The 24594-nt window shown below is 39.5% G+C and overlaps 1 protein-coding gene across 2 annotated transcripts in view; it reads left to right on the forward strand.

Annotated features, from left to right (window-relative positions):
* DOCK2 (dedicator of cytokinesis 2) overlaps nt 1–24594 on the forward strand; it is a 407820-nt gene that overhangs the window by 109614 nt on the left and 273612 nt on the right. For both annotated transcript variants that reach the window (XM_067566685.1, XM_067566686.1), the window contains exon 22: nt 22480–22628. In XM_067566685.1, the coding sequence (XP_067422786.1) occupies nt 22480–22628 (149 nt within the window). The remainder of the gene's footprint in view (nt 1–22479; nt 22629–24594) is intronic.

A 24594-nucleotide genomic window follows, 5' to 3' on the forward strand; every position in this document is an offset into this window, starting at 1 on the left:
TATAGGTGTTGAGCTGCTGTCTCTTTTTGTATCAAATCCTGGATTACTTCCAATGGTAGAATTTGTTTTCTGGGAAATGGCTGTGATTTCTCTGGAAGCTGGGTCAGTCTGTATTGGATTCAGACATGATGAAATTCAAACTGGAACAAATGCAGAGAAGGGCTACTAAGATGATCAGAGGAATGGAAAACCTACCTCACGAGAAGAGATTTAAGGAGTTTGGCTTGTTTAGCCTAATAAAATGAAGGATGAGGGGAGATATGCTTGTTCTTTATAAATACATCAGAGGAGAGAGAGGAATTATTTAAGTTAAGGGGCAAAATTGGCAGAAGAAGAAATGGATATAAACTGGCCTCTGATGATTTCTAACAATGAGACTGTCTTCACTGACAGTGGCGAATTCGCCGCTGTCAGATTGACTTATCTGGATCGACTGAACGATCAGTGAAGACCTGCTCAGTCAATCCAGATATTGATGTATTAAGACAACTTTCTCAAGTGGCGTAGTGCTGCGTTGACGGGAACGCGGTTCCCGTTGGCGCGGTGCAGTGAAGACAGTGCGCAGAACAGAAGCACAGAAGTTGACGGGAGTTATGCAAGTTTTTTGCATAGTTTGCGTAACTCCGGTCGACTGCCGCCAAATCTCCAAGGTAAGTGAAGACAAGCCCTGAGAGAAGTGAAATTCTGGAGCAGCCTTCCAAGGGAAGTAGTGGAGGGCAAAAAACCTAATTTGTTTTAAGACTCAGCTTGATAAGTTTATGGAGGCTATGGTATGAGATTGTCAGTTGTGGCATGGGAGCCATCTGTGCCTGCTATTAGCAAATATCTCCAGTGGTCGGAGATGAGACACTAGACTGCAAGGGCTCTGAGTTACTACTGAGGATTTTTTTCCAAGTGTCTGTCTAATGGGTCTTGCCCACATACTCATGGTCTAACTGATCACCATAATTAGGGTTGGGAAGGAATTTCCCCCTAAGTCAGATTGGCAGAGACCCTCATGCTTCCACCATCCTCTGCAGCGTGGGGCATAGGTCACTTGCTGGTTTGAACTAGAATAAATTGCAGATTCTCATCTTGAAATCAAAATTTGAGGACTTCAATAACTCAACCAGAGGTTATGGGCCTTCCAGAGGAGTAGGTGGGTGAGGTTTTGTGGCCTGTGAGTGAAGGCTGTCAGACTAGATGGTTGTGGTGGTCGCTTCTGACCTTAGTTTGAGTATGATTGCTTTCTATAACTGTGTTACTATGACTGAGAAGGAAGTGATTGCAAAGCTGTTAATATTATTTTAGCTTTGTTCATCTGATGTTGGATTCATGATATATACTTGTGACATATGGACATACATCAGGGGTAGCTTCTGAATGACTTTGTGTCGTAGGACTGGTGATGAGAGCTCTGTTACAAGTGCATCTATTTTGAAGGTGTTAGCATACTGCTAGTATAATAATCACTGGGTAGGCACCAGTTTTGTTCTTGTTCAGGTTCCATAATTTTCTGTCCCTGTCATCTGAACTGAACATGGACACAGCAACCTGGTCCAAGTTGGTAGTCACTGAAAGTTACCTTATTAGGCTCTAAGATGCTCTGTCCTTGGTGGTACAGAGAGGAGCAGGAAAAATTATAGGAAAAGCTATAAAATCAGGCAGGTTTGACAAGTTACATTTTAAAAGCTTTTTTTGTTTTTGTTTTTTTTGTTTAAATCCATTTATCAGTGACTTTCAACAACGTTGAAAAGAGTATTTGCCCATTTGGTATTGTGAAATGTTGCTTTCGTTTTGGTTTTTCATTTATTGTAAGTGCTAGTGTTAATTGCCCAGCCTACTCATGTGTGGGATGTTTTGGCTTTTGTCTTATTTAAAAAAAAAAAAAACCTTGTGATGGTAAAGTTTTGATTTCAGAGAGAAATTGGTTGAGGGAATAAAACTCATTGAAAAATTCAGAAAACCAAGTACTGGACAGTTGAGGAAAAACAGATTGATTGCCAGTATTCCACATGGCTTGAAATCACCACTCTTCTCTATATGGACTACTGAGAGGGAGACAGCTTCTGAAACATCTTGTTATAATTTGAGCACTTTTCTTTCTCTCCCTCATAGTTTTTATTTTACACTAGCATAAAGCTTGCCCAGGAACATGATGTCCAGACTATATATTGGTATGTAGGTTAACTTACTATCACACTAAAGCGGATTTAAAAAATGGGTGGGAGAGAAGGGGAAACTGATGATTTCATCACTTTTTTTTTTCAAATTTGAAACTGAAACCTTTTTTTCTCACATTTTAGTAAAAAATTTGGGTTAAAATTTGTCTACTTCACTTACTCAGGTACAAAAGAAAAAGTTCAGAAAACTTCAGTCATATCTACTGAGCACTTGAGGTGATCCCTCCATATCATGATTGAGGTGCATCGGTATTTTTGGGAAGTTGATAGTGCTGATGTCTGAGTCGTACATGTTCAATGGATGGAGAAATTGATTGACCAGAGCTACAGCACCATCCACAAGTACTAAATTCACTTCACATATTTAACATAAAATTGGTTTTAAGGATTAATTTCTACTTGATGATCACTTACTAGTACATTTGTAATGCAATATTGCCAGAGGGAAAGCGCCAACAGACATTTTTGCCCCTTCCATTGCTGATTGAAAAAGCTCCCACTTAATTTCTCAAGTACTCAGATAGGTTTTCCTTGTTTCTATTGAGCTACTTAAGTTCAATATGCCTGATACTTTCACTGTAGAAAATCAAGCAGAAATATTTCCTCCATCTTTGTTTTCTTTAAAAAGGGCACATCTGCAAAGGGAAGCCAAAGTCTGTCTCTGTCTCCTAATCATGTTGGCACAGCATCTATCTGGTTCATGACTATGGCTCTTAAGCACTGCAGTTTTACAAATCATCATTAATAATAATAATATGGACATAAAGAATGGAATGAGCTAGAAAATAGGCTGTTTGAATGAACTATGCTATCTTCATAGAAAAGTGCAACTGTTTTCTTTGATGACTCCAATATATTTCTGTTAAAAATGGGACTTATTGGTTTAAATTATTTGAATGTTTTGTGTTTTATAAACAAAAATTGGTAGCTATTTAAAAGTGTAAAAAGAGCCAAATTAGAAATGTCTACCACATAAATGCCAAATTATAGAAAATCTACCTTGAAATGGATTCATGAATCAAAACGCTGTTAGGGCAAACTTGCTCCTGTTGTTCTTAAATTCCCTGTTTGGGGCAAACAGACTAACTGCAGGGATGGAATTGAGCTCATTATAATGTTTAACTTGGCATTGGGAATGTTTAAGACTTGTCTTTTTTTTTTTTTAAATAAAGCACTTTAGCAAATTAGAACAAAGAAAAATTAGAACAAAGAAATCCAATAATCTAGAAGATTAATTTATTTTTATTTTAAGAAAAAAGTGTCAGTTTGGAAAAAAAAATTAATTGGACCCTGGTTAAGAAACATATTCATGTAATTGAGAGAGTTACCAGAGATCAGGTACAGTGCAATGCATTTCAGTTACTCTAAACCACATGCTAATGGCACTGTTGGTGCTAACTGCATGGTTGTTCACAGTAGTTAATGGGTCTGTGGTGGCATTGGATAGATTTTCTGCTGTAGAGTCCTTTGTTTAGAGGGAAGACTCCTCTAAGGGCAGTGGAAATTGTGGGGATAAAAAAGGACCACTACTCTTTGGGATGTTCCTTTAGGCTTTGTCTTCACTACATGATTTGTAGAAGAGGATTGTGACTATACGAGTTGGCTAACCAAGACTTCATTGTAATTTAGCCGTGTGTGTTAGTCAGTCACAGCTAAACCCCAGTGCCAGAAGGAAAGTCTCTGACTTGCAGAATATAGTCTGCCTTATTACCTGATTATGAGCCTGATCCAAACGCCATTGGCATAAAAAGAGACTCTGACTATGTCTACATTGCTGAGGGAAGTCTATTTACTTTGTCGACTTTCAGCAGCTGATTTTTAAAAATCACAGTAGCGTGTCTACACTACTCTGTTTGCGCAGGTCTCCTGCGTTTACACTGACCAGCCTTAATTTGAATTGCAAAGCAGTGCACTGTGGGTTGCTATACCACAATGCAACTAGTCATGGTGGCTGTTGGGACGAGTGTCATCGTCTCATGATGCAACGCTGCTTCCCCCACCCTTCTTCCTCCAAACAATCAGGAAAACTGTTTTCAAGCTGTTTTTTTACTCCACGCGCTCGCCATTGCTGCGGAGACATGGAGCCAGGTCAACTCTGCACTATAATTGTGAATGTGACAAATACATCGCGGCTTATCAATTATTTTTTAAATGGAGCAAGAAGCCGAATCACAGACAACACTGATGCCACTGAGGATGCCCTGCTACCCATCGAGGAGCACAATTCCCAGTTGCTGCAGGCTGTAACAAGTCATCTACAGTCTGTGGAGCACCGGTTCTGGTTCAGGGAAACAAGCACAGATTGGTGGGACTGCATCGTTATGCAGCTGTGAGATGATGGTCCGTGACTGCAAAACTTTCGTATGCGAAAGGCAACTTTCCTTGAACTGTGCTGGGAGCTGGCCCTGTCCTTGAAGCGCGTGAATACTCACTTGAGACAAGCTATGATGGTGGAGAAGAGTCGCCATCGCTCTCTGGAAGCTGGCAACCCCTGACTGTTACTGCTCGGTTGGGAATCAATTCGGAGTTGGTAAATCTACAGTGGGCACTGCCGTGAATCAAGTGTGCAGTGCCATAAATAGACTTCTGCTATGAAGGCTAGTGACTTTGGGAAATGTGCAGGATATAGTGGAGGGGTTTGCCATGATGGGGTTCCCAAACTGCGGGCAGGGGGGCATTGATGGGACGCACATCCCTATCTTAGCATCTGCCCACCTAGCAACTGAGTACATAAACTGCAAGGGGTACTTTTCCATGGTCCTGCAGGGGCTTGTGGATCACAGGGGTCGTTTCACTGACATCTATGTGCGGTGGTCTGGGAAGGTGCATGACGCTCGTGTATTTTGTAACTTGGGGCTGTTCTTTAAGATGCAGGCGGGCACTTTTTTCCCTGACCAAAAAATTCACATCGGGGGTGTGGAAATGCCAATAGTGATCCTGGGGGATCCTGCTTACCTCTTGCTGCCTTGGCTAATAAAGCCGTACACCGGTCACCTTGACAGTGACAAGGAGTGTTTTAATAAGAGGTTAAGCAGTTGCGGAATGGTTGTAGACTGTGACTTAGGGCATTTAGAGGGTGGATGGAGGAGTCTCCTCACTAGGCTGGACATGACTGAGAAGAACCTCCCTTCTGTGATATCTGTGTGCTGTGTTCTTAATGTGTGTGAAGCGAAGCGTGAGAGGTCCCCCCAGGGTTGCGCTGTGGAGGCAGAAAGACTGGCCACCAATTATGAGCAGCCAGTGCCAGCATTACACTGAGAGCTAACTATGGAGCGCTTTGCATTAGGGAAGCTTTGAAAACCAGGTTCTGCAATGAGATGCAGGACTGATTTCTGTTCCTGTATGTTGTTTGCCTTTGGTGACCACCCCCTTCGCCCATCAATATCTGTGCCACCAAATCCCTCCTGAACAAGATATGATTTAATAAAGAAATGTGTTGAAATGATGCGAAACTTTATTTCTGAACATTTAAGTCATGGAGGAAGGGGGGGGGGGGGGGGGAAGGGGAGTGTTCATTGACTGTCTCAAGGGATAGGGTGGTAGCTTGCTGGCCAGCTGTCAGTGTGGCTGCTGCTGCTTTCTGCGGGGTGGAGGTGAGTACATACTGCAGCCTGGACAATCTCCTCCGAGACGTCTTGGGGATGGGAGGGGGAGGGCAGCAAAGCCCTTGGTTGAGGAGCATTATGGAGGGGCTGCAGCGGGACTCTGTCCTGCCTCTGCTCCTCCTGAAGCTCCACAAGCCGCTGGAGAATCTCTGCTTGGTCCCGCATGATTCACAGCATTTACTGCGTGGTACTGCGATCATGCTCCATCATTTCTCAGCGACTCTCCCTGTCCATGTCTATATTCTGGGACAAGGTCAGCCTCCACTCTCTTTGCTCTGTCTCTGGCAGCTGAGGCGTTTATGAGCTTGCCAAACATGTCATCTCTTGTTTTTCTTTTTGTTTATTTATTTTTTCCTCTTTCTAATCTGAGCTAGTCTTTCTGCAGCATTTCTTGAGGGTCGGTCCAATGCTAAGGTGTCTACAGAATGAAAGAAAAATAACAAGGTAGCCACTGTTAGCATAGTGAAGAAAATGATACAACTGTAACAATGTAGACAATGATCCCCTGATACAATGTAGACATCGCAATGCAGTGCACAGGGCAAACACAGAGCCTCGTTCCATTCCTGACATACCAGAATGGTCTGCTCGCTGTGCCATTACGGAGAGGATCAGAGGACAGTGTGGTGTGTGTGTGTGTGGGGAACTCTGCTGGTCTTTTAAACCCTTACAGAGAGGAACTGCGGAGAGCATGGGCTGGGGCGGGGGGGAGTCTGTGCTTAAAACAGAGTTGCTGGACGCAGCGGGGTACTAGCAGTGTTCCGCCATGATGCAGGGTCCCTTGATTACAGCAAAGTATCCTACTGTGGAGGGAGGAACAAGGCAGCCCTCCCTTGAAAAGTTTTGTGAAGGATAACAGATTACATACATTAAAGTTTCTGTGAGATATCTACTGATGATAAACGTAGCATTTCTCACCACATAAATCAGCTGTTCTTTGGGTAACCTCATAGTACAGTCACTGAAACACCTGAAATCCCCTTCGTGCTGCCCTCCCCCCAATGTAAAAGGATTGACCTCAAGCCCTAAATAGGCTTGCTAGGCTAGAGCTTGGTTTTGTGGCTTTAAATAAGAGCTTTGACCAAGTAAAGACTGCAAAATTACCATTTTAATTTTCTTGAAAAATTACACTGCAAACGAACAATGCTCTTCATACTCGACTTTCGAAGAATATAAATTAGCAATTTAATCCATTTAAAGAGTTGGCTTACATCACTGGGTTATGTAATAATTGATTTAAGGTTCTGTTTACTTATCATAACATACAGTGAATTTATAAACTCATTTAGATTATCACTCCATTAAAGGCAAATAGACACATTGCCTTAAGCCTAGTAGTTAGCAAATTTATAAGCCTCTGAGTATTAAAAATATGATTATTTTAAATTATATATAATTACTGGTATTTTTATCACCGGATAGCTTGAAGACACTCTTTCATAGAGTTAACCAGAAGTAAAAGCCTCCAGCAGTAAACATTCAGTACTGTAGAGAGCTCCTCATTTATCTGAAAATATAATCTGTTTTAAAATCTGCCACTTCCATTCGAGCCAGAATATAAAATTACAGGAGATCCTTTCTGAAAACTATATATATCAGCGTAGGCAAGGCAAGGGCATCCTTAATAGAAATGCCCTATTAAAATCAATTTTGCAGAAGGGTAAAAAGTTCATAATGTGAAAAGTATAAGATTTCTAAACGATGACAGCAACCCTTTATAAGAGTGCTCTCAGATTATTATTAGCCTGTTTTTTTAACACTGCATGAGCCCTTAAATGCATTTCTTTAATTGAAATGACTAATTTGCCAGAAATCAGCTGCCGCAACAGTTGACATTTTTTCTTTAAGAAAAATGTCATTTACATGCTGTAGCTCAGAAAACTTTCATTGCCTTCCCTCTCTGAACTCTTTCTGTACAAGGCAGTGTACAAATCAGTGGTTCATAGTCCTGGGTGTTTCAACATCCTGATGGGTCTCGACTGTCTGACCATGGACATATCCTACCATTGATGCTCATACAGTGATTTTAATGGGAGGCTCCGTGGTTTGGCTCAGTGAGGAGATGTGGGTCCTTGTTGTAAACATCAGAAAAGGAGATTTGAAAACTCTCAGTAATCAGAAATGACTTCTTCTAGCACTAGTTCCTTGCTCTCAACCCACCTTCTTTCTTAATGCATGACCCCTGCATCCATTCTCCTTTGCAACATACATCCAGTAATTTCTTAACCTATCTACTTAGTTTTCACTATTTTTGTCAATACAAATAGAAACCAATCAGGCCTGCCACGATTGATTCTTTCTGCTTGTGCCCATTTTGGTAAGGTAATGAAGTGAGGCTATGCCCTACGCAACTTAGCATGTGCAGCAAAGCTGGCTCATTATGAAGGTGAATATATACTGCACCCTTCTCAAGCACGGCACTGTGGCCATATTCCCCAGGAGCTTTAACTATAGCATGCTGCCCTGTGGAGATGCGAGCCCACAGTATCTCTTCTCCAAGCTCTGCTTAAAGGCAAACCTGTTCCTTTAATTAACCAAAAAGGAAAATCAGCCTTCAGCTAGTCAGTGGGAATTTGGAATATATGATTAATATTGTGAATCACTGAATGAATTGTTTTTCCTTTAAATTAATACACTTTAGCCAATATGAATTGAGTAATTCACATGGCAAAATTCCCAACACTTTTTATTACAGGACATGGGAAGTTGTGAAGACAATATATAATTATTTAGACCATAACTACTATTTTATGGTAGACTCAGGCTTTCTGTACTCCAATATTGTAACAGTACACAGAATAAACAGGATCCAAGTCCTTCGCCTACAGTCTTACCATATTTTTTAAAAATGAAACTAACCATTTCCAGAGCTCAATTAAATGAAACACACTTTAAGTGAAATCCACCTGTATTTGTCACTGGTGGGGCATAGTAGATGGCAATCCCTGATTAACTCTACTAACAATGGTAATGGAAATGATTTTCAAGGCAAAAACCTGTGATGCATAATAACGTATGGATGTCGTACATATGATATAATATAGGTCTATTCTACGTAGCATCATAAGATGAAGTTGAAGTTTATCTAAAACAAGTAAGCACTGGCATGGGCCAGGAATATATAATGCAGTTGGACAAATTTTGTCAATTAGAATATAGCCTATTAATTGTGCACTTGAGAATTTATTTCTGCCTTCAAGCTTTAGTCTTGCAGTGTCTTGTCAGTGAGTTCATTAAAGCGCCAGTTTAGTTCATCTACTTCAATTCCTGACTGTATTATCTGTCATTTATAATTTAATTAGACTTCATATATTGAGACCTTCAGTGTTGCTACTAATCTTGTACTTCCATTTTTTTAAATTAATAGACTTTAGTGGCATTTTCAAAGGAATTAATGGTGTGGGGGAGTGAAGGAAGCATCTGGAAATGCTGAGTAGATCTATGAAAATCTACTTTGTAAACAGTTGTTAAATATTTATCTGACGCGCACAATTTGGAATGTGATGTAAAGCTCTGGGCTGAGTTTTCTGATGGCTAGCTTGAGATTCAACAAGCTTCACTGCAGATGTTATTAGAATAGTGTTAGTGTTTTCATTAAATAGGATGCACAGTGCTGTCCATGGTTTTGAAAGTGTGCAGCAGAGAAAATAGGATCCATTGCCACAGCAGTCAGTCTTCAAAAGCCAAAAGGTACTACGGTGGTTCCATAAACTTTTAGACCCCACTGACAGATTTCTTATGGAAGTATCATTCTGCTGTACACAGAGTATGACTATATTACTGTTAAACCTGGTTATGCGGTTCCAATATTTCGAAGATTGAGTCCAACATCTTTTTGAATGGAGATCGAAGCGTTCAAACATACTTTTCATGGGTTTACGCAGCTTTTGTATCCGAATGCCTGAGGATGTTTGTTCTTTATTCTCTCTCTCTCTCTCTCTCACCCACATCCACCCACCTCTCTCTATCTGGACATGAATTATGGAAAGGTTATATTTTCTTTGCCATTTATCATGGTGGATCACCAAATTCAGACACAGCATCAAACATGGTTTCCAGATTGTACAAAAAATTGAGCTGAGGTCAGAATATTTCCAAGTTGGAAGCGCTTGACACTTGGATTTGTTTCCAACTCTCTATGGAGTCTTGATTTGGGATGATTTATTTGGGGTCTAAAGCATTCTAGAGAGAGATTAATCTCTCAAGGCTTTCTTGTCAGGGGTGAGTAGAAGGTGCCACAGGGCAGGGAGGTATATGTATGCACCATTATTTTGTAATAAAGTACAGCCTACAGGCCCCAACTGAATTTGGGGCTCTATTGTGCTTAAAAACATTGTGTAAAGCATTCAGTGAGAGGCAGCATCTTTCCCAAAAAAGCTTATTCTCTCGATAGGTCACAAAGATCGTCAATGGAAAGACTAGAGTAGGTCCCCTATACCCTGTGTTCATTGTAGATACGCACATGGCTAGCTACACTGTGAGCATGTGCATATAGCTTTGGCTCATTTTTGGAAGGGCATGCTATGGGTTTGTTGGCAAATTGTGAAGACACTTTTGTGTAGGAAAAATACTTGCATGTTCAATAACAAATGGTTATATACTGAAGGGGAGAGTAATAGTCTTAAAAGTCAAAACCTTCAGAATTACCCAATTCTCTCCAAAATTAGTTTGGGCTATTGCATTTGATTGATCTAAATTTCCCTGGCAGTCTCCTTTAGATACCTCAGTAGTCGTGTGTGTGTGCGCGTGTGTGCGCGTGTGTGTGTGTGTGTGTGTGTGTGTGTGTGTGTGTGTGTGTGTGTGTGTGTGTGTGTGTGTAAATACATTTGCCTTCCGTGTGACTTATTCCCTTATTTTGTATGTATGATATCCTCTTTCACTGTATTGATAAGAGATTGTCTGCTTATTGTGTACGTTACTGATATTTTCAAAAGCTCCCACATTCTGTTCCAGAGATTGTGGCATTTCATTGCTGAGTGAAATAATTCCTTTATATGTAGAGCTCAATTCCGTCTCCTTCAATCAGGAAAAGCTCCCATTAATTTGAATGGGAGTTTTCTAGGGGAAAAATGCTGTTTCTGGTCCATTAAAAAATATGTACCTAATAAACGAATAATGAAAAGAGACTGTATAGTGGTAAAAATACAGGAGAAGTAGTGAGTGGGGAATCTGCATTATATCTCTAATTGACTGCCCTTTTTACAGTCTGATCTACTGGTGTTGGTTTAGCAAACACGTTTGATGTCATTTAGTTGCAACTAAAACTGAGGGCAGCCTCTAAAGGTTAAGGTGAAGCTTTTGTCTTAAATATCAAGCCTTATTCATAGATAAGAATGTTTTAAACTTCCTACCAAGGCAGCAATCTTTTTGAATAGTGAAATAGAATGAACTAATTCCACAATCCATAATTACAGGAAACCCTGTGTGTGTACAGATAGGTTATCTTATTAATCAATGAAAGCATCATGACCTTATTCCTTTTAATAATAATAATCCTTTGAAATCCTGTATCGGTACAGTGTGGGAATAAGTCACTTCCTATCTGTGCCTTTCCACTAACACACTACATGGCTATGTCTATACTGTGCCACAGTGTGGATGATGGAGGTGTAAATTGCAGAGCACAGCAAAGTGTTGCAATATAACTGTCCTGTTTTGACACGGCTGGCGTGAACTAAAAAGTATCTAGTTCAATTGAAAACACCCTATTTCAACATAAAAGCAGCCAGAACAAGTGTGCACTCTCTAGTACATCAGTATGAATGCTGAAAGAAATTTCTTTAATCATCTAATCAGACCTATTTATGGAAACTTTCTTGGCTAAAATCCAGTGAATAGAACTGTAGATCTCTGATGACTTTAATCTTCTGCAAACTGTAGGCCTCACACACAAGATGACAAGCTAATGAAAGACATTTAATATAAGCTAAATAACTGTTATCCCTTAATACCGCAGGGGTGGTGGTGTTCAAGTAGCAGTGAGGTAGTCTAAAAATTGGTGCAAGTTGGTACTTCATTGTTCTCAGAAAAGGTAAAATGTCAAGTCTGGGATTTGTTCTGTGTTTGGTACCCCATAAATGAGTGTCCTAAACTTTCAAGATGTAGCTAAGTGGGAACATAGAAATAGTCAGTCAGTTACATAAATTATCCGCTTATTAATTCATAGCACCTTGTAATATCTAATTCTATTGTTTTATACGTAGAAGCATTTATTCTAGTAATGTGGATATTTCAATGATGCTAATGCTGCTCAGGGGTAAAACAGCCAAACCATGAGATTTGTTGCAGGTATATAATTCTGCTGGGTCCCTAATTTTATTCTACAATTTGCACGGTAAATTATGCATTTATAAAGATGTACATTGTCCTACTGTCTCTAAGAAAAAGCAGGAAAGTGACATCTGTTTCAAGAGTTTAGTTAACAATTTTGAAAAATAGATGTTTGTATTTCAGCTGAAATACAAACGTAAGTGTGGGACTGAATACAGATAGCCAGAGCTGAAAGAGATCTGAATAATATGACTTCTGTTATTACAAATAAAAAGCCTGCATAGCTAAATTAAGGGCTAGAAAGGTTAATTATACATTCTTTTTTAGTACCAAAGATTAACAGAAATTGTGCATTAGCTAATTCTCACGCAGTGCTAATGGAAGAGGCATACAAAATTAATTTCCACAGTATCATGTAGATTACTGGCACTCAGTCTTCTATAGTTAACATCCATTCTCTCCTTTACAGTCCACACTGTGTGTATTTGTGTGGGTGAGTGGGTGTTGAAACTGGAAATCAAAGAATCATGGAAATGTAGGGCTGGAAGGGACCTCAAAGGGTCATCTACTCCAGCCGCCTGCCCTCAGGCAGGACTAAGTATACTTCATCGGTGGCAATCCCTCGTGGTCAAGGATGATCACTTTCACATGTTTTGTTTTATGTGGGTCCTTTGGTGACCGAGAAGTCTGATCCTTGAACTGCAGACTTGTTGGCAGATGTTGCAGATGGTGTTGGAAGGCAGGGTTGGGCTGCGATTGCTACATGACAGTTGTCTGTCCATTCTTTTCTGGCGTTTTTTTGAGACACAGGCGAGGTGATTTTCCTCAAAAGTGGTGGTTCCTTCTCTAACAAGTCTTCACCAGTTTTCCCTGTCTTGGGTGACTGTCTCCCAGTGTGTGATGTCGATGCCCCATCTCTTGATGTTTGTCTTGAGAGTCTTTTAAAGCATTTCTTTTGGCCTCCCCGTTTCCTTTCTCCTTTGAGTTAGGCATACAACAGTTGCTTTGGTAGGTGTGTATCAGACATATGCACAGTGCCCACTCCATCACAGCTGGTGCTGAAATAATCAAGGCCTCAACGCTAAAAACGTTGGTCTCCAGGAGGACAGTGACATTAGTGAAGCTATTCTCTCACTTTACGTTGAGGATCTTCCGGAGAAAGTGCTGGTGCTGTTGTTCCAGGTTTTGCAAATGTTCTCTATAAATCACCTAAGTCTCGCAGTCATAGACGAGAGTTGGAGTTACCACCATTTTGTAAACTAAATCTAGTGTATGTTTTCATGTCATGGTTATTGAACACCCAACGGGAGAGTCTGCCAAAGGCAAGGCTGGCACAGTGCATTGTGTGCTGAATTTCTACATCTATATTTTCCTTCTGTGAGAGATGGCTACCAAAGAAGGCAAAGTTTTCTACATTTTCTAGTTTCTCTATCAATGTAGATCTTTCTTGCTTGGTCTGATGATTGACCAGGAGTAGGCTGGTGGAGGACTTTTCTTTTGCCGATGTTCAGAGTTAGCCCTAGGCTTTTGAAAGCATTAGAGAAGTAATTAAAGGCTGTTTGTGGCAGTAGCTGCACACTTATTGGAGGATTTACAACCATCTGCATACTGGAGTTATTGCTGATGTTACTTCAGTTCTGGCACAGAGGTGAGAGATTTTGAAAAGGTTGCTGTTGGTCCAATATTGGATGCCAGTGCCCAGTGGCAGATGGTCTTGGATTAGCATTTTCATAGCTGCTAGGAAAATGGACAAGCGTGTGGGTGTGAGTACACAACCTTGCTTTATGCCAGTTCAGATGTCAAAGGGCTCAGAGGTAGAGCTACAGCACAGGATGGAGGCAGTCATCTGGTCATGGTGGAATATTACAGTGGTGATAAATTTACTTGGGCAACCAAGCTTTGACATGATTTTCCATAGAGTCTCATGGCTGACAGAATTGAAGGTTTTTGGTCAGATGGATAAAGGACATATACCATGCCTGATGGTGATGATGATGTTGGCATTTTTCCTGAATCTGTCTAGCTGTGAAAATCATGTCGGTGGCGTCTTGTGATGGTCTGAAGCCACACTGAGACTCTGGGTGTACTTCCTCTGCAAGAGGAAGCAGATGATTCAGTAGTATTCTAGCAAGAACCTTCCCAGCTATGGAGAGAAGAGCAAAGCCTCAGTAATGGATGGGACATACCTTACAGGATCTAAAGGGGCTCTCATGATGATGGTTTCCCCTGCTCAGATTCTCTAACAAAAGAAGACTGTCTGCTTTGAGGTGGGATGTTCTGACCTAGAGCAGTGGCTCTCAACCTTTCCAGACTACTTGGACCTCTGTCAGGAGTCTGTCTTGCATACGCCCGAGTTTCACCTCACTTGCTTACAAAATGAGGCATAAAAATACAAATGTGTCACAGCACACGATTACTGAAAAATTGCTGACTTTCTCATTTTAACCGTCTAATTCTAAAATAAATTGATTGGAATATAAATATTGTACTAGCATTTCAGTGTATAGTATAGAGAGCAGTACAAACAAGTCCTTGTCTGTACGAAATTTTAGTTTGTATTGACTTTTAGTGCTTTTTATGTAGCCTGTTGTAAAACTAGGCAAATATTTAGATGAGTTGAGTTCCCCCTAGAAGACCTCTGTGTACCCCAGGGATACATATATCCCTGGTTGAGAAACACTGGCTTAGAGGAGTTGCCTCAGAAGTTCAAAGGAAGGAGTCAGGAGATGCATCTAGTTTCCAGAAATATATATGAATAAGCCAGTTTTCTTCTGCTCTAGGAAGGAAACTCCTCAATCCTTGGAACGGTAGTTAAAAGCTTGTACTTTTGCTGTCATCTTGTGAATTATTCTTGGAAATAACCAGCTCAAATTGCTGAGATGCTTTTGCACTTGCCCTTTAAAATTACTACGCATATCTTCTAACAGAGGCTTTTCCTTCTAAAGCATCTCCTATTGCTTTTAAGAGTAACCTAATTGGTTTCTGCTATTCATATTCACATACAGCAGCAACTTTGTATACTACCCAGTTACTTCAGATGTGCTTTATATGTTTGTCTTGGCCTTTTGGATAAACATCTAATACATCCACAGTTGGGAGACTAATTCCTGCATGTGTAGGTTATCTTCATCACTAATTTCTGTGATATTAAGCAATTTTTCTTTTACTTAATATGACATGGCATTCAAACTTGATACTTGATTCAAGAACTACTCCTGATTCATGCTTGCATAAAAATAAATACAAATATTCTTGGAAACTTTATTTTCCTGTACTATAGAAATTGTTTGCATTGACTAGCAATAAAAATTGCAAATTCTTAACCACTAGTTACAGGGAGATAGTGATGACACATTGGATATGGCATTTGTGCCTTGGTCACCTGGTTGAGCTGATTCACTGGTTGTATCCAAAGACTTTCATGAACATACTCATAACGAGCTACGTTTTAACTTTCCTAGATCTTGGCTCCATCTCCCATTTGGTTAGTGCTGGTAAATAACTAGGCAAAGCTATATATTTTATTGACTCCCACAGACCTATGCAGACTAAACAAAATAAATGAAATTTGTCATTGTTAAACCCAATTTGAATTTGGCCCAACATACATTAGCAAAGCTAGTCAAAATGAGGATGGGGTGGTAGAAATGCCAAATTTTAGACTTTTTTCCCCTTCAAAATTAAGTTGCAAAAGTTTTGTAGAAAAGAACAAAATTTGAAATATTCCAACCACCTCTTTAACTGTGGAAAAACCTGTGGTCATTTTATTATGTTTAGAAATTATGGGAAAACTGAACTTTATATGGTCATTTTAAAATGTCTGCTTTTACTTTTCCATTGATTCCCATGCTCGTCTGTGTATTGGAGATAACACTGCTATGACTCTATATATTTTGTCTCCCACAATAATCAGTGTAACTGTCCCCAGCATTTTTTAAAGCTGCAGTCTTTGGGTTTAGGAGTTCCCTTCTCTGTTCCACTTGTTCTGCTTTTTGCTAATGGAAGACTAAACATGTATATTATTCTTGAAGTTACTAGAAGGTGGAAGCTTGAAATCAGCTCTAAATTGAAATACAAGTTGATTTGTCTTTCTTGGTGGGAGCAACTCAGGGTAGATGATCCCTTTTTTTAAAAAATACAAAAAAAGGGAGTAATTTGAAAGCTGTATCTTGCTTTTTGCTGACTTTTTCTTTCCTTTTGTAATTTGCATCCGATTTAAGGCTATGTTCAAGCCAGCCTGTTTCAAATTATGTAATTATGTTAGCGCTTTTTCTGCAGTAGCTTGATACAGATGGAGTCTATGTGCAAATGTATACAGGTATTTGTATAATTTTGTGGCAACAAATATAAATTAAAGGTGTAGGATTATTCTGCTTATTAGGGAAGAATACAATTAGGTGAAACAATAAAATCCGTAAATTTTGGAAGGAAAACTCAGAACAAAGTACTATGCAAATTACTTGATAACCATGTTTTTTTCCTAGTTTATATGGAGAGCAGGCGATATTAATTTGCAATTACTATAAATGGAAAACAGTATAAGTAAAAGTTAGAGAATTTAGTATGAGTCAGATGCTTAGGACATAAAGTTTGGTTTTGCACTTAAATTCAACAGAAACTGAAAACACATGGAGCTAGATTCTTCCCCGGTGCATCCTCTGTGTACTTACACAAGGGAGTTGGTTTGGTCTGTTTTGATAGGTTGCATGACTGACACAGAAGTATATCCTTTCATAGCAGGCTGACAAAGACCACCAAGACTGCAGAGCTACAGTCATCTAAACAGAGAGATGACAGCACTGAAATCTCATGGTGGCGCTTTGGCTGCAACTGTATCACAGACTACTGGACTTGTCTATAATTGCCTTTGACACATGGCATGAATTCAGCTCCAATGAAGAGTGGGGAAACATAATGGTTTTCATGCAGGCATTTCCCTGGCCATCTGCTGATGCACTCTGCTGTATATAGAAGCTGGTGTAAATGAATAATCTACACCATGAATACTCTTTCTGATTTAGTCGCTGGCAACCTCTTGTGATCCTTGGCCATAAAATATTGTACAATGACTTTGGACATATCTGTGTGGATTTAGCCATCTCTTTGCTCCTAAGGTGGGCCACTCCTTTCTGTCTCAAGACTATTCTCAAATAAGGGTTCTGTATCCCCTTCTGCCACAGATTCTGTGTGGCCCCAGACAAGCCACTGCATCTTTCTGTGACTCAAATTCCTTACCAAAATTGGAATTCAGATTTTCTTACTGCATAGTGTGCACAGTTTCCACTTTGAAGCATTCCTAATGAAAAGTTAAAGGGAGATGAAGAAGGAATACAGTTGATGGTTTAAGTTGTAATGACCACAGTTGTGAACAGACGTCTCCTTTTGTCAAGAAGCATAGGGTGTCTCAGAAGTCTCTCACTGCAGAAAGCATGTTTGCTGCTTTTATTTTTAAAGCTATATTTAAAGCTATATTCAGATGACACCTTTGTCCTTATGAAACTGGCATACTAGTTTGTGAGTGGGCATGAAGCCGTCCGAACAGATGGGTATGAGTATGGGCATGCCAGGGATTCAGGATTAGCATTCCCTGGGGGAGACAAAGTGGCTTCAAATATTTATCACCATTTTGGTTCTACATATGAAACATTCTGGAATGAAGCCTTCCCTGTGATTTCTGCTGAAGGAGACCCAAATGTGTGTTCACTGCTAATGATGATATTGAAATAATAACTTTTACCTGGCAGACTTCAGTTACCTGATATATCTGAAATCATTCGATTATTAAAAATCTAAGTTATTTGGAGAAGGGATGGGGTGGAGGGAATAGAGAAAAGGAAAGAAAATGATTTGCACTTGCTATACTAGATTATGTATTAGACTAACAGAAATCCTACATTCCACTGACCTCAGCTAGGAAGATAGCATCAAGGAACTTCTCTTTAGGAAGCATGTGTGACTTTTGGTCTGGTTAAATGTAGGGGAATATGCCTTTCCTGTGGTGGAACTTTCTGAATAATTATTTGTAAGCTACTGCAATTATTGTATTTAAGTCTTGTATATTTGAATACAATTTGGCCCAAGAATGGGTTTTGAATAGTGGATTCCAGTAATTTTTTTGTTTTTTGTTTTAAAGAACCACCTTGAAATGTTGCTGCTTTTTCATTGGAGTCAACTTTAGGCTGTGAAAGAGTACGCGTCTCTGCTGCAAATATTCCTTAGGAGTTGCATTGTTTATCCAGCATAAAAGTAGTTGAGTGGTGTTTAGAATGTTTTCTTTCCATTTCTGTTTTCTTTCCCCTTTGGAGGTTGGTGGGATTAGTAAATGCTTTCTTGATAAATGAGTCTGAGTCAAGAAATACTGCAACTCTAATGCCACCATAAAAGGGAGTGCTATGATTTCCCATGGATAGCTGAAGTTTTCCCAGTGGCTGAACTTTCAGGACTCCCTTCCTCCCTACCTCATCACTATGTTCTCCAGAGGTTGTAATTTTGAGACATTCCCTACCATTGCTATATTGGGTTGTTGTGCTATGGGGGCACACACACCCGAGTCTCTGTCCTCTCTGCATTACAGAAAGGTATTATAAGTTTATGATTTAAAGAATTATAAAACATTTATTGCCTAAATGTAAAAGGTTTCAAAGTACTAGGAATATGTGGTTACAGAAACTCAATTACAGTTTGTATTACTCTGGGGAGCATGGAGGGGGGCTCAGAGTGAGATGGCTCAACAACTGTGAAAACTTCGGTTACCAGTGTGAGATCATACTGTTTATATATACTGTAGGTATAAAGAATATTTCTGTTCTGTAATACTTGACACTCAGATTCTGTTCTTTGAAGGCATGGGATTCTTTATTAGCTCAGAAAACACAAATACCTATAATGCAAAGCAGAGAGACTTGGGTCTGTATGGAACTGGACTCATACAAAAATGTCTCAACTATAGTTTAATATTGCTGAACTACTTGGTTCAATAACCTAATAACAGTAATCCATATGGGTTCAGCTTTTCTGTTCCCTTACAGTACATAGTGGCTAAACCCTGGCTTCTCTATGTAAATAATTAGACTAGAACTCAAACCTCCTGTCTCCCAGTCCTGTGCCTTTACCACAAGACCAGTGCATAATCACCCAGAAAATGGATTGTCCAAGATCTGTATTACAGAGATAATAGAAAAAAGTCAAACTCATAAGTTGTATGCACTGCTGTAACTGTGTTGGACCCAGGATATTAGAGACACAAGGTGGGTGAGATGGTTTTTTTTTTTTTTTTTTAAATTGGACCGAGTTGGTCCAATAAAAAAACTGAACCCTGGTGATTCTGATAACTGAAAATGTGGCATAAATAGATGATCAGTTGCATATTTCATTTTGATTAAGTCCGTTGAATAGGGATTTGTCTAACCGATTATGTAACTAAGTGGAGAATGGGAGGCATGGCCTACTGGTTAAAGGACAGGAGTGGTCATCAGGAGGCTGGCAGTTTGCCACTGCCAGAGACTTGCTGTGTGATCGTAACCAAAATAACTCAACTTCTCTGCTTCAGTTACCCTGTGATTAAAATCAGGAATAATACTTGTTTACAACAGAAGGGTATTGTGAGCCTTGTTTCATTCATGTTTGTAATGCACTTGATTTTGTTTTACTTTCCTTGTATAAAGTCACTCCAAGTGGTAACTTTTTTTTACCATGGGGTGGAGGAAGGGGAGAGAAACAATGAATGAGAGATGATGATAGGGATCTTGACTCAGGTATAAAGAAATCTTGAGTGGAGATTCACTTCAAATTATAAACAGCTTTGCTCCTCTGTGATTGTAGAAGTGCAGCAGAGTAACAGGCATGAACTTCCATATACATTGGCACCAGGGATAAATACATGCATATAGATTATATATCAATTATCATTTGCATGCTAACTAAAATCTTACCATCACGCATAATTTAGGACATAGCTCACAGTTTTGAGTTTTCTTTAATTCCTAACTTAAAGTACACTTTAGCTTAACTATAAAATATTGCCAGCGAAAAGCCTTTGCTTGTTTTGGTGTCTCAGTATAGTTCTGAAACAAATTCTGTAAGTATATAATTTGGAGGGATTTACTACTCATTTACATCCTCTCACTTGCAAGGTACCCAAAAGGAATTGTTATAGTTGCTAGGTTTCAAACATCTCTGGGGAGACTGTATTTGTTAAGTGGTGAAGCCAAATTTCATTCTTTGGGCCAATAAAGGTAGATGTTTTTCCTGGCAGGTGTGTAATGTTCAGAACTCCTTTACTGAGAGTTAAAGGAAGTTAATATGTGTGAGGTAATTGAAGAAGAGAATTTGTAAACTTCTTTAATTTTATGGAGTGAGTTGTCGTAGCAGCTGCATAGCAATCATTGATTTTATAACAGAGAAAATTGGTTTAATTCAGATACGTGATATTTTTGAAAGCTAGAATTGTGTATTTTTCAGAACTATTGAATAACTGCAGGTCAGTTCCTTTATGTAAGCAAACATCAATAAAAATGCATCATGCATCCGACAAAGTGGGTTTTTGCCCACAAAAGCTTATGCCCAAATAAATTTGTTAGTCTTTAAGGTGCCACAGGACGTTCACTGTTTTATCAATAAAAATATTTACAAGTTTCTTGTATATGCAATTGACTCAGTATTTAAAAACAGTAAGTGTGTTCACTGAAATATTTATGAATGCATATTAGTATTTTGAAGTGCTTAAATATGTAAAGCTGAGTAGCTTTACAGTAAGTTTTAAAGAGTAGCTACTGTTGTGTCCACTGCTAAAAGATAGTGTTACCTGCATAAATCTAGCTTATACCCTACTGAGGGTTCAAGGCATGACCCAGTTAATTTTGGTACCCTCAGCCTTTCCCTACTGAGGGCTCGGGGTGTAAGGCACTTACCCTTACCCACAGGGCTCAGGGAGAAACCTGGTCAGTTTAAGTACTCACCCCTACCCATGGGGCTCGGTGCTTTAAAGGTCTGCGGGATCTTTTCTTAGTAAAAGAGCCTTATACAGCTGTGCTCTAGACATGTACTTATTAGCCACACACACAATACATATGCCAAACAAATCTATTATGCACACCACTCCCAGTATACAGACAAACTTCACCCAATGGCCAGTCAGGATCCACATGTCTGGGGTTGCCAGTGATGGTTCTGCATGTCACGGTCATGCAGAGCGGTAAGATTTCTGGAAGCTTGATGTTGAACTGCAGTCTAGCGATGCTTCTTCCAAAGAGCATTGTTTTTCATTTACATTATATGGGTAAAACTAGCTACCTCCTTTAACTTTATTAAACCTATCATATTATTCAATACCCCTGTGTAACCACATTTAACCAATCACAGTTGGCACTTTCTCCTCCCTGCTCAAATCTTTCTTTTTAATTTTTTTTCTTATGATCAAATGGTAACTTATTTATGATCTTTCTTTGTTCAGGTGGTCAGCATAAACTTGCTGGTCAGTCACTGTTTCACTATATCCTGTTTACTCAATTTAGACTTGACTTTATAATGAAAATAATATTCAATGTTCTTAATTATTAATTATTTGGTAGTATGTAACACCAAGTCCTTTTTGAAATATCCTTATTTTCTACCTGTAATCACTTAGCCTTTCTTAAAGTTGTTTATTTCTAGTTAATATAGTGCTTCCTCCCAAACTTTCCCAGAAACAGTTCTATCAAAAAAAAAAAAAAATCAATTTGTTTGAGCTGGAGAAACCGCAGACTTTTCTATTCAGTGAGGTTGCTCATTTGAAAATGAGGATAAAAATTGAGCAGCTCTTAATATCTGAAACTTCTGCTGCAAATATGAGTCTTCTGAATAGATCCACTCTTAAATGTTTTCCCATGTTTGTTGAATGTGTTTTTTTGAAGTGTTCATATTTACGTAAATTTTGCTACAAAATAATAAATGTAGATTTCTATGGTTTCTTATCCATATTTTACTTTCTGGACGTATGTGAACCCTTTCATGTCTCAACATTCCCTTCAGAACAATTATGCTAGAAGAGGAATCTTTCTCCTGTCATACAAATGAAACAAACTTGCCCCAAAAGCAACACAACATCTCAACAGAAAATAAACCCAGGTTCCTTTAAATACGGCATTTCACCTTGTAAAGAAATATAGAAATTCTTCACAGTCTTTCATACATGAAGTCAACAAGTTTTCACTGTCAAGTGTCCATGGCATTAAACAATACTCCAAACTTAGCTGCAGGCAGTTTAGCATTTATCTCAATTGGAGGTTTGTGATTTATGTGTGAAGTATATTGGTAAGCTGCAAAGTGTCAGAAATTGAGAAAGAAATCAAGAGCACCATGGTGCTGATAAAGCCGAGAGGAAGAGCTTATTGTGCTTCGCTGTTTCAAGGAGGATTTATTTCAAAATAGCATTCACTTATTTTTTCCTTTTAATTCCTTTCCAGAATGCAGGGACATTCTGCTTCCAGTGATTACAAAAGAACTGAAAGAATTACTGGAACACAGGGAAGAGCAACAACTCCAGCTCCAAGAGAAGAAGTACTGCGTAGAATTACTCAATAGCATCCTGGAGGTCCTCAGCTATCAAGAAGCAGTAAGTATTGATGAAGATGTAAATGGCCTAAGCCTACAGAGAGGCTGAGCTGATTAAGTTGTAAAATATTGATGCTGATGAATCTCATTGAAATGCTAAATATAAGTTGATGGCAATTTAAACTGATCTATATTTCAGGGGTGAAATTTTATAGCGGTGATGGTATGAAAGGAGAAATACTAAAACCTATGGCTTTTTTCTTTTCAATTTGTTGTAAATCAGTACAGCTCCATTTGTACCAGCTTGAGGCTCTGGCCCATCTAAATTCATTTGTTGAAGTTCATCATAGACTAAGGTGATGAAGTACACTAGAATGTTACCTAAATATTTATTCACAAGTTCATATTTTACCTATTTATAAAACATCTTCCTCTTTTCTAAAATTATTTTTTTTACATTTAGTAAATATAGAGAAACAGTAGCTTACATTATGTATAGCGAACAAAGCTTTCAAAGAAAAGATTCAGCTTCATTTACTGTATCTCAGTCAGCTTTATATGGAAATTATTTCCCTCCTATACTTGGGAGTCCCTGGAGATGATGGTTCTGTATGTAGTATAGTAGAACTCTGCTTTGGCCTAGGATCCATTTTTCTAGCTGATTAACAACTCTGCAAAGTGGTCTTTTCTGATGCACTGTGTGAGGAATGTACATCAGTGAGTCCAGGTCAAAATGTAAGTGAAGGACTGTACCTCACTTTACCTGTAGGTGTGTTCCTCAATTAAGAGCACCCTTGGATGGGCTCTTTGATGTTCTGTGATGGCTGACTGGAAGGGCTCCAGCAGTGGGGAGCTGGTAGAAATTTTCCTTGCAGTGGGGAAGGCCTCCTCCAGCAGCTGCGAGCTGCCAATCTCTCCGAGTCACTGGAGCCTTTCCCTTTAGCAGGGAAGGGCTCCAGCTGTGGGGAGGCAGCCAGACACTACTCTGCGAAAAATAGCAGTGTAGGTGGGGAAGTATGGCTTGGACGAGTAGAGAATTATGTAGGGTAGTTCTCAAGTACATACCCACAGCCTTCAGGCATGTTTTTACTCTACTCGCATAAACCATGCCTTGCAGTCTACACTGCTGTTCATACCTGTGCTCCAGGGCCTATGTGAGTATGTACAATAAACATCACTGAAAGCATGCAGCGTAGACGTGCCCTCAGTGATGCTTCCTGGGGGCATCAACGGTCATGAGGCACCTTGCCACCACTTTCCCTTAGTGTGAGGAAGCTATGTCTATGCCTGCTGTGGATCAATACTCAACTCCACCAGCCTCTGGCAACACAAGTCTGGCCACTAGGCCATACAGGCCCTGCATGATCCCTTTACAAGTTAGCGATACGCACGCACACCAACTTGCAAGGCCTCCAAGGGTCCCTCTGAAGCCCCAACCTCAATCCATTGGGCACTCCCGAATTCCCAGATCCTCTGCTGCCAGAAAACAATACACCCAGTTCACCAGTTACACCTTAGATCACAACTCTGCTTACACATATCACTTACATACATTTATAGTAACAAGAAGAAGTATACTTAACAAACAGAGATTTAAGAAGTAGCAAGTAGCATTAATGGAAACAAAAGGTTACATATAAAATAAAATCGTACCACTCTTCCTAGAGCCTAAACTTAACTAACATGACATTCCCCTGTCTCATAAAGCTCACCCAAAGTTTCTTTCCCAGAGTCTAACAGCCAGACTGAGTGTGATCCTCTTTTCATAAGACAAGACAGCTGGCAGCTATTCCTCTTGGTGAAGAATAACCAGGTCTAAATCTGCACCCCCCCCCCTCGCCACTCCCCCCCCCAGATTGTTCCACCCATTCATTGTGTCTTTTGCCTGCTGCTTGTTTTTTCCCCTCTAGTCTCCCCTGGAGATATTGCAATAATTTGATTAGCATTTTGCTTAGACTGTAAATAAGCATTCATTGTGAATTATACAATACTTTATCTACCTGTCTTTCTGTATGTACATTAGCAAC

The sequence above is a fragment of the Emydura macquarii genome, unplaced genomic scaffold (assembly GCF_026122565.2).
Source record: "Emydura macquarii macquarii isolate MOO-44397 ecotype Brisbane River unplaced genomic scaffold, CSIRO-AGI_Emac_v2 contig_2768, whole genome shotgun sequence".
Classification (NCBI taxonomy): Eukaryota; Metazoa; Chordata; order Testudines; family Chelidae; genus Emydura; species Emydura macquarii.